This window comes from Morone saxatilis, unplaced genomic scaffold (genome assembly GCF_004916995.1).
Source record: "Morone saxatilis isolate NCDOM2014 unplaced genomic scaffold, NCSU_SB_2.0 Contig22, whole genome shotgun sequence".
Lineage (NCBI taxonomy): Eukaryota > Metazoa > Chordata > Actinopteri > Moronidae > Morone > Morone saxatilis.
The window spans coordinates 21955594-21967059 of NW_023339785.1; the positions used below are offsets into that span (position 1 = coordinate 21955594).

At 39.3% G+C, this 11466-nt stretch overlaps 1 protein-coding gene across 2 annotated transcripts in view; it reads right to left on the reverse strand.

Moving 5' to 3' along the window:
• zgc:66433 (uncharacterized protein LOC321250 homolog) overlaps positions 1 to 11466 on the reverse strand; it is a 50431-nt gene that overhangs the window by 32569 nt on the left and 6396 nt on the right. The window contains exon 1 of one of the 2 annotated variants that reach the window (XM_035669336.1): positions 6341 to 6955. The exons of the other annotated variant lie outside the window; for it this stretch is intronic. Within the exon in view, the coding sequence (XP_035525229.1) occupies positions 6341 to 6375 (35 nt within the window). The 5' untranslated portion in view covers positions 6376 to 6955. Of the gene's footprint in view, positions 1 to 6340; positions 6956 to 11466 lie in introns of those variants that run through there. 2 annotated transcript variants of the gene reach the window in all.

The window sequence follows — 11466 nt, forward strand, 5'->3', positions numbered from 1 at the left end:
CCTTTTATTGCCTTTAATGGATAGTGACAGCCAAAGATAGACAGGAAAGGGGGGCAGAGAGAGAGGGGACGACACGCAGCAAAGGGCCGCAGGTCGGACTCGAACCCAGGCCGCTGTGTATATGGGTCGCCAGCTCCACCGACTGAGCTAACCGGACGCCCAACTTTCTCCTTTCTTGTACTTAGATTCGCTATGTGCTACGTTGAAAAGACAACTATATTTTGAAGATGTATATACTTATAAGTTAGCAAATGTTAGCAAAATGCTAGAAAAATAGCTAACTAATATACCAATCATCAGCTACCTAGTTAAGTGGCTAGTTGCTAGTGTTTTACTGCAGAACAAAACATGAGCTAACTAGCATGGTAATTTACATCCATTGTTTGTTAGCCAGTCAGTTGTTGCTTTTAACTTTTAACCATCTTCAAAATTTGGTTGTCTATTCAACGTAGACGAGCCTAGCACAAAGTATATCTAAATACGGCAAAGGAGAAAATTGACAACAAGATTTTGATTCTTGTGTCTGTACATTGAATATGAAGCCAGAGCCAACCGGTGGTTACAACATGGTGAAACAGCTAGCCTGGCTTTATCCAAAGGACCTCTACAGCTCATTAATTTACACGTTAGATCTTGTTTGTTTATATCAGTTATCATCACTATTTCTTGGACTTCTTAAGAGTCCTGCTGTCAGTCCAGTCTTTATGCTAAGCTAAGCTAAACTAACCACTCGTAAACACTGGCTACATATTCAGTGTAGAGACATGAGAGCGGTATTAATATTATGTATTCTATGTATTTTCCAAACAAAACAAATCATTAAACTATTTCTTTAACAAGACAGATATTTTAGGGATTCAGACATTATAGATTAAAGGAAAGTCCAGGATGTGATTCATTCTGTGGCGCATTATTGATCGCTGTACAAGGTCCACTCTGGCTATTTCCTTCTGCCATCTTGTCACATGTCTCTCTGCATGTTATCTAATAAAACATTAATGGGGAACAGCGCACAGGATAAACATCTTTCACTCTCCCATTACTCTCTCTCCCCAGATGTTAAAAAGCTTTAACATGAGTTTTGTTATTGTCTAACCCATTTCCATTACTTGAAGGAGCTCAATTTAAGCCAAAGTGCCTTAAAAGGATATGAGAACTATATAAAGAATGTGGCCAGATAACGCAGTTCCACACCAACATTTCTTTATTCCCTCCTCCTCTCTTTTGTCTCTTCATTCTTTTTTTTTATACCTCCAGTCTCATTATCTCACCATCCCTCCTCTCTCTCTCTCTCTCTCTCTGTCTCTCTCTTTGTCTGTTTCTCTGTCTCTCATCCAACCACACATACCTAACTGGGAACATGGCCTTTAGAACCGCGGTATTTCCTCTTGACCCATTCAACTATTCAACGCCTGCATGGTCAGCAGGAGAGGATGACTACGAAGGAAATTATTCATTAAATTTCAGGCGAAAGAATGTCACTTTGTTACTTTGACTTCCCCAAGTAGTAACAGGGTGCAGCACTGATTTAAAGGTGTGGAAAAAAGGATAATCTAACACGAGTTGCTGTATGCGGTTATTAAAAACATAATGATTGATCAAAGAAGCTACTTGCATGTGTTTTTAAGTACTTTCTGGGTATTTTCTTACCTGTGTTGGAAAGTGTACAGTGGAGAGCTGATGGGTAACAAAGGGAACTGAAGACATTGCAATTACATACATGGTCATTGTTCAAAACTCATAGGCCACAAAGACGCAAGTGTGTTATTTTTAATAACTACATGGATCAGAGTGGAATATATCAGAGGTTAGTCTCAAGTCCAGAGTCGAGTCCCAAGACCTAAACTGTGAGTTTTGAGTCCTGAACAAGTCATAATGTGCTCTTCGCCATATGTAATGCAATTTTAACAACACAAAAGCTTTAGTATAATTTTTTCCCAATTTGTAATGTTAGTTCTTCACCGTCTCTCCTGCGACTTCATTGGATGTTGTCGGATTGGTCCAAACAAAGTGAATCTTGGGAAGTTTTGACTTGCTGGGAATAAATAGTGTTAAGTTGTTTTAATAAATAAAGGGAAATTAACTGATTTGTGGCTGATTGATTATTTTTCATATTTGGGCTTGGGTGAAGGTATTAAGTATTTTCAAGTCAAAAGGCTACAAGTCTAAGTCCCGAATTATTGGTGGTAAAGTCCAAGTCGAGAAGTCTCTTTTGATTTCTTCGAGTCCAACTCATGTAAGTCTGGATTACACTCCCCTAACTAGCCGGTAGAGCTAACTTTGCGTATAGTCTCAGCTAGCATTAGATACTAGCAGACATTTCTTACTGAAATATATGTTGTGTTAGCTAACCAGAGAAAGTTGCTTCATTTCTAAATAATCAAGCTATCAAGAAAATGTGGTAATGTGTTTTCTACTCTCCTGCAGCACATATACATATAGCATTGTTTGTATGGTAAACCTGTCTATGGGTAAAACATCCAACTTCCTCTGCCCTGATACATTGGGAGCATATCCGTGTTCCTTTGGGGCCCTGGGAACGAATGACCTCGATACAGGAACCTTGAAATTCCCAGCATTGTATTTAGCATTCAAGCAGTCATGATTTAAACCCACTGAGCATCATAACGTGCCAGTGAACTACAATGACCTTTAACATACAGTAGACTTTAATGCAGCACATCTGTGCTGTTTGAATGAGCGCCAACAAAAACAGTTGCCTTGGTTATCAGATGTAGGAACAGCCACTCAAAAATAAAAAGGCCTTGAGAGTGAAAAATACGACTAACTGAGATTTAGAAACTAAATGTGAGCAGAATCATTGCAGATCCCAGTGCTGGTGAAGTTAGACAGCAATCTGTTGGAAATCACCGAGTTATAAAATGTGGTTTGACGTGAGTCCAATGTAACCAATGTCTATGTGGATCATATAAAACCTGCAATTATAAAGAGGAAAATGGTAAACAAAACAAACACCATAGATTGTGTTGCACGCGACAATAGTGAGACACCGTGACTAAAACAAAACCTGGCTGTATTCAGAGTTCCCGGCTAGAAAAGAGAGCTTATAGCTTCTTAGTCCAGCATGCCTGACTGTATTAATCTAGTACTGTAATCCAGCAGGAGCAAGGTAAACATGGAGAGTAATTGGCCACAACCAGAGTGGTGACACAGTCAGGGGTTAAAGCAGTCAAAGCTTGATTAGTTTAAGGGAAAATCGCCAAAGCTTGAGAAGAATTTGTTGTGATCAAAAGTATATCTTGTTATCCCTTGAATAAACAATAGCGGCTTATAAACCACTGGAAGTGCTCGATGTACTCAGAGTATCTCCCAGAGTTTATTCTGTCATTCTGAATTAGCTGAAAGTGGTTTCAAAAATCACATCTCGGATCTTTACTCATTTTTTTCTAAAACTCCACAAGAACTGAATAAACTAAAATCATTGTTGAAAATACCATTATTGTCCAAATAGCTCCAAAAAGCTTCCCTCCTTCTGAGGTTTAGTTACAATGTAGAAACCATTCTTTTGGGTTTGGGGTTTCTCTTGTCTTCCTGCTGTCCTTCCCTCTGCCTCTCCTCCATATCCTTCCCCCCCACCACCACCTCCTGTTTGAAATGTGACTGTGCTCTTAGCAACAAGCCTTACATGGACTCAAGACAGAAACTGACCAAACACTTTCATCAGTCACTCCGCTCAGTCTACATTCATTTACGGCTGCATCACCATTCCTGCCGAACAAACTCAACCTGCTGTGGTTACATAATGACTGTTGGGCCAGGAAGCGTTGAAAAAGGGAAAGATGGGGCCTGGTGAGAAAGTGAAGGCATACAGTTGCTGTGACTCCCACCTACTTACACTCTTCTCTGGTGGGCTGAATATAAACTAGTGAAAGGCTGATGTCTGCGCTCATGAGACCAATAAACAAAAAATGTCCTCAGACACATCTGCAGGCAGGTTTGTCAGTGTGGCTGCTGGTTTCAAGCTCTGTACTGTAACTCCCATGCATCCTGCTATACACAGATACATTTATTTAACATACATAAGAATAGAAATATACATTACTTTTCTTTGTTTTGATATCAGAAGTATATATCGACCATCGGCAGCCATGCTCTCTAATATTGGTGTCCGCCATTGAAAAACGCACATGGGTCGACCACTAATCTAAACCTGCCTGGACAGGTAAGATAATGGATAAAAAAACGGATCTTTAGTCTGTAAAGCTTTTTCATGCTTTTAAGATTTTTAACATTTTTGTTAAAGAAATTCATATTTTTAACAGTGGGTTCTTGACATAAAACAAAGGTAGATGAAAGCAGTCTTCTCATTTTTAGTTTGTCTGTTTCGTCAGTTGAAATCACAACTGTCGCTAGCAGATTTGACCAATTAAGCTAACAGTAACTCTGTAAGTTTGTTTCACTTGTAAGTTGTTTGAGAGTGAGGCCTGACCAATATGTTTGGTAAACCCAACGCTATCTTACATAGCGAGTTTGTCTGAGACTGCGGAGATTAAATTCCCTAAAAAGCCCACAAAAAGCAAGACAGAGCTACTATTGTTAGCTACTATTAGTGTTTTAACAAGTAAGCTAATCATCATACATTAGATCAGCTAAACCCACTTTTTAATCAATTCCTTACACTTTTGCCTGTGTTTTTTGTTTTTGAAAAGCCTTAATAAAAGACGCCACCCTCCCAACTCTTTGTATACCATCTTTGGCTCTTGAAATCTCTGCAGTAGCCTGCTTAAGCAGCTAAGGTTTAACTAAGCGGCTGAGGGGTCAGTGCAAGATTTGATGTGGTAAGTGTGTAACATTTAGCCGATTTTGTCTACAGGGAAGCGAGTCCTCTTCTAGGGCCTTTAGTGTTTTTCGCGAGTTTTGCGGCCGCTGTAGTTTCACCTACACACTTTGAACGTGAGGGTGAGGCGAGAACGTTGTAATCCAAACAAATGAAAATGTAATGCAGAAACACAATTTTCTTTTGTCAGTTGCCTAACAGTGTTCTTAGGACTTAGCCACTTAAATGCCAAGCATATGATGTACAAGAATTCCCATGTTGAAAATACAACTTCATGTCTAGATTTGTCTGCATGTTGATAGTTGGTAGTGAGAAATGATTAATAATCGGTTTATATTACAAACCATTTCCAGGAGAACACAATTGTGGTTCTTTAGTTGGATCTGTAGCTGTCTTGTAGCTCATCCCCTCTCCTAACTCACTTTCTTTCTCTGTGTCACACGCACAAACAAAATGTTTGTCTAAGTCAACTCTGCTGAGTGGGCCATAAAGGCTTGTATTGTTGTCCTGTCATGAGACTGAAAGGCCAAAGACAAAGAAAGTAGAAGGGGGTATCAGTGCGCCAAACACCACATCTCCACAGCTCTAGAACAAAAAAAGATATTTTACTGTAGTCAAAAAGCTAAAGGCACTCATTATCCTAAACCCTCTGTGGTCCAAACACACTGCCAAGCCCAGAGTCCTATTTATAGACAATTCAAAGCATTAAAATCACTGAGGACTTCCATCAGCTACAACAGAAAACATGCACTTAAATTTAAATGAGGAAAAAGTATAATATATCCACTGCCAGAGCAACAACATGACTTTGATCCTGTATGAGCGAGAACTTACAGGAAATCATCTTTCTGATTATTCTGTACAAAAACGAAAGCCAAGTTTAGTTCTGGGACTTTCTGACTAATCATTCACTTCCAGTATAAAATCTCTTCAGTCAATCAGCCCTGACTCATACAGCTGACTGTAAGGCAGCGCCAACTGCAAGCCATTAATTGTCTCAATAAACAAAAGAGAAACAAAAGTTCTATTAGACGCTGAAACAAAAGACAGAGTCGACTCTGGGAAAACCCCCAACATGCAAATTGAAATCAGTGCACTCTAAGAAGAGATTTGTAATTTCTGTCAGCAGATTTGTGCTGTGGTCAATATGTTTGCTCTTCAGCACAAGATGTGGCCAATTGTGAAATAAATGCTTCCAGTAGCAGAGTGTGTGACTGTTAAACATATGCTGTTACAAGTAGTCCTCTATTAAGATATAATTATGTGATGGAAATGACAGATCCCTTTAAGGAGCCAAAACCCCCATCCTGTGACAGAGATTTGAAAACATTGTGCATGATGATGAATGGACAGTTTGATGAAGCAATATATATGAGTAATATTGTGTTATTAGGTGTGACGGCAAAACAGGATTTTGCAATCTTCAGGAGAAATCTGAGTAAGTTATTGTGAGGTTGAAACAAAAGAATCACAATATAATTTCATCATAATTATACCTTACTAATAATAAATACAATGGATTTACTACAAATAGAAACTTACTTCCTGCTCTTGAAGCATCCATACATCCCAGCCATGTTGTAAAACTGAACTGAAGCAAAAACTTAAAGATTCTTTCCCAAAGCAAAATACTTCTTCCTCCTTCTTAAAGAAAATTTGTCCAAGAATGGGATATAAAACCTTCAACTGTCTCACATCCCTTTTTTTCTTCCTGAAAACCAAAGACTTGTCTCTCCTTGCAACAGAGAAGATGCCGCTCCACAACAGATGATCGCTCTCTCTCTTCCAAGTCAAACCATCTTGTGAGGTTCCTCCCCCCTGTTTTGAATTTCCTACAAAGCTCCCTTCTCCACAATCTGGCAGCCACACCAGCACACACCAGCAGCCAATGTGGGATTATAAACAGGATCAGAACATCACACAAAAGCACTGAATTATAGGAATCTCCTTTTCAAGTGAATCAAGATTTTGAGTGTCTTCAAAAACAAGAAAAAGATGTTTTTCTTACAGAGCTGCGTCTTACAGAATAAGTGTAGTAAAAATAAAATCCTTGGAGTGGTACAACACGCTAGTGAGCTAGAGGGAAAACAATTGACTAAATGACTGACTGAGTGGCTGCTGCATGCCTCCCTCCTCTCCTCCCGGTCACCATGACTGGTAATGCAGAAGAGGGAGGGCTGGAGGAGGGAAGAGGATGAAGAGGGAGGAGTGAGGGAGGAGGCAAAGTGTGAACAAGAGACTGCCCCCCATGACCTCCTTTTTACTCTCTCCCTCTCTCTCTGTTTAGTTTTTGTACAAACGTATTTCTTTTGTAAACTGACCCGGGGGCAATATTGTATTTCTCCGATGAATACTTTAAACAGATGCATTGATTGCAATGTTTTGAAGTTGTGTAACTTTAACTTCTATATTGGAGGAACACCACTATAATCATCAGTTAGCTAGAGAAAAAAGCAAAGCTGAACTTTCTGTTATGGCAGTTTGAAGTAAGGAGGAAGTGATTTTTCTTATTGAAAGATTTAGTCTTCAGGTATTCTTGTTGCTTGACAACTTGTAGCTAGCAAGTTCTAGTGAGCTGACAGCCACTGTCCTTATAAGCAGTTAGCATAATGTGCCCAGTAGCTTGAATGTTGATGTTAAATCTGAGGAGTTTTTAACTGGTTATGAAACACATTCAGTTTCATACAGATGCCTCTATATGAGCTACATAAGCACACAAGACCAACAAGAAGATTGAGTATTTCTATATGATTCATTTAAATGCCTGCCACTGGGTTGGTTCCCTATCGGAATCAATGAAATGAGGCGATGGATCACATTTAGGAGGATCTACTGACATAAATGCATACCTATACATTCATAGGTATGTTTTTATTGGTGTATAATCACCTGAATACACGAATTGTGTTTTTGTTACCTTAGAATGAGCTATTTTGTATCTACAGACCATTTGGTCTGCCATGTTGAATTGCCATGTTTCTACAGTAGCCCAGAATGGACAAACCAAACACTGGCTCTAGATGGGGACCGGAGTTTCTCCTACACACTTCACAGCCCATTCTAAATACAGACACCAGCAGTAAAGTGATCTGCAATCACTAGATGCCAAATCCAACACAACATTTCAGCATCTTTCAGCTTGTTGTTTTGGTTTTATGGCAACTTTAACAACACTGTTTTGAATCACTCTCACTGCTCTGAACATTGTTGTTTCCAGCTGTAAACTGTAAGCTACCTGGCCTGTACCACACAACAGAAAGTTAGCCACGAGCTGTTTAACAAAGTGGAACATTTAGCTGTTGTATGTATCTATAAACTTAAGTTAAGTGCTGCTAAGAACAGTTTCTGATTTTAGTGAGGTTAAGGCCGTATAAAATGTAAAATCCCGACTTTGATTGTGTCTGGGGCAATATTGGATTTTATATCCAAAGAGCTCCATTCAGTATAGACTATCCTGGTACACTGTTGTGTTCTACTTTCATATAATGGATTAGCATTTTCAGAATGAATCAATATACAGCACTTAGTGATGACAGCATTGATTTTCTCAGCTGACAGATACTTGTGATGGGACCTCTATAATGGAGGTGGTAGTTTGATTTCAAATGCAACGTATGTAGGCTACCGTGTGCGTCACCAACATTAGCAAATATGGATGTTTAATAAAAGTGGAAACTGTGTCAAAAGTATTAGGCCTTGTCCAGCAACAGGGAACTGGTGACGTTCTGGCTCAAGCACCTAGTTTTGAACCATTCAGAGCGAACCCTAACCAAATTAAATTTGTTTAGAAGAAATTGGTTTTCCAGCTGGAACCAAAAAATAGCCAATTCCTTGGGAACCAAAGTAGGTGTGTTGTTGTGCATTGTTCAACGATCTCTGTCTATGATGCATCCTTACATCCTTCAATGGTTGCTGGGAACCCGGGCTGATTCACTAGAGAGCAACAAGGTCTCTAAGAATCTTACACGGAATGGAAAAACACCATCTTAGAGCTTTTCCAGCAACAGGGAACAGGCTCAGTTGTGGTTCACGTACATAGTTTTCAATAGTTATGGGAAGGTAAAAAAAAAACCCAGAGTAGGCGTGTCATACTCTAGTTGTTGTGCATTGTGCAGCGCCTTCCATTGAAGATGCATCCTTGATAACAATGATTTCACACAAAACTGGTGGAAACGGGCTGGTTTGCTAGTTCCAAGAATCCTGAACCGCGGTTCAAGAACCAGAGCTAGAGATTTCAACATGCCTTACAGTGTTTTACAATATTAAAAATGTGCAGCTTGATTTAACTAAATTGGTCAACTCCTGCAAGTCACTGTCTGTCAAATGCTTGCACAAAAACAGAGCCTCATGTTAATCATTGTATCTGCCTCAGTAAGGGGCCTGGCGGTCGCGCAACGGCCTGTCGCAGCTAATCACTATAAGAAGGGAGCTTATCCACCTACAGCCACTACAGCTCCGAGTGCTTATGTGTGTGAGGCTGCGAGGTGACATAAGGGTCGATTCCCTGCTGCTAGATCCTCTCAGACACAATCAAGAGAAGGAGTCAATTTTAGCGAACCGGCCAGTTTCCTTAAATGATCACAGTTAAAAATAATCAGACCTTTTAAATGATCATCTATGGCAGGGCACTTCTTTACACGCTTTTTTAGTCCGAGGAGGATGAGTGAGATTTAAAGTGAAAGGGAAACTGCTTTGTCACCCTATATCAGCACTGAACTGAATTCTACACAATAACAAAGTATTATCTTAATGTCGCTTAACGGCATCAACATTTTCCCATGAAAGCGACATTCAGATCACATTCATCATCAGAACGGCGGTGATAGTGAGATGAATTTCTCAATCTCAACATGCCCAGACTGAATGTTGTGTTGTGTGATTCATTTTTCAAATTTCAAACATGTTGAAAGTGATATAAGCCAAGACACCGCAGCATCTGTGTGTGTGTGTGTTTGTGCGAGTGTGCGTGAGTGTGTCAGTGTAAACAGAGTCAATCTCTATCAGTTCCAGATCTCAGCAGCTCTATTTCAAAAGCATAATACACAAACACACAGTCGCTAAGATCAGTTTTGGCATGCTGGGATTGAGAAATTCCTTTACAAACACACACACACACACACACACACAGCTTGCCATAGAAGTGTCTACCACATGACACTGCCAAGAAACCATCAGGAAGGACACTCTCAGGGTGAAGTAAGGTTGACAGAGGATTTCCACCATTTTAATGTATGTGTTAATCAGCGTTTCCACCAATGCATTCGGTGTTGCCTCGGCTTTCCTTGAGATTAATTCCAGGAACCAGAATCCTGGGATTTCCCATCCTGAATCTCTCCGTCTTTGCTGCAGCAGGGATGTCAGACTCTCAGGAAATTGAATAAATCAGTCACATAAATCTACATGTTTTCCCTTTTTTCATTCAAGAAACAAGTTTGTTACAACAAAAATCAAAGAAATGTAAAACACATCTAGTCTGGTTCCTCTAACGTAAAACTGGGTCAAACCAATTTAAGTTAAGATCGCCTTCAGCTGCCAGAAAGTGGAGAAGGCAGTGACGCAGAGGTTTGATTGAGCAATACAGTACAGACTGATGTCAGACTGATGACAGTGAAGAACTCTTATATTATATATATAATGTAATAATATATAATTAAATTATAATTTAATATATTTAATATAATGAGTTTTACATTCTGGGTGTATAAAGGAATTTATGTATGTTACATACATACACAGCATGTAGTATACAGGTGTAAAATATCAGGATCTGGACTATATAGAGGGCATTAAATACAGAAAGGCTGTATGACATTACAGAGGCATCACCTCCATCAGTGTGCTATTGTCAGATTAGGTCGATTTTCTTATTTAATATAATTATAAATGTAATACTTTTGAGTTTTGGACTGTTGGTCGGACAAAAGAAGATATTAAAGATGTCATTTATTTGTTATTTTCCTCAACTATGTAGCATGTAGTAAACTATGTATGAATGAGACCTGAGATAGTTGGATACAGTTAGTGATAACAACTCAGGCACAGGATGTTAATGTGTGATGGGGGAGAGGCTTTTGGAGGGAGACCTGAAGGGAGGAGCTGGGATTCTATCGGTTGGATACTTGTAGTCGTCTCTTGCTAGTTTCTCCAACGTTAGATACCCTAGCTTTAATGCAATACTTTTACCATCAGACAGCAATGCTATTATGTGTCATGCAATCAAGTCTGGCTCTCCTAGCTGCTAAATGTTTTGCTACATTAGCTCGCTGCTAAACCTTTGTCTGTCATTTGGTGCTGAGGAGATTGTGTATAGTGGCTTTTTTTGCGGCTTCCTGTGACTGAAAACACCGCTGATGAGAGTGGTAAGCATGAACCAAAACATTAAAGTTCTAGGCCGTAAAACCAAAACAATGAGCTGAAAGATGCCAAAAAACTGTGTAGGAATGCACAATATATATTGGGGCTGATGTTATTATTGTTTCTTTTTATTGTGGTAACAATGTGTCAGTTAGATTTGGTTATAACAGAGCTATAGAATATTAAATCATCAATCTTTGCTTACGACCTATTACTCTTTCTTACCCTCAGGTGTATAAAAACAAGAGGTTACAAATTCTTTTTAATGTAAAATTATTACCATATCTTATCAGTATCGGCCATGAGAAGCAGGT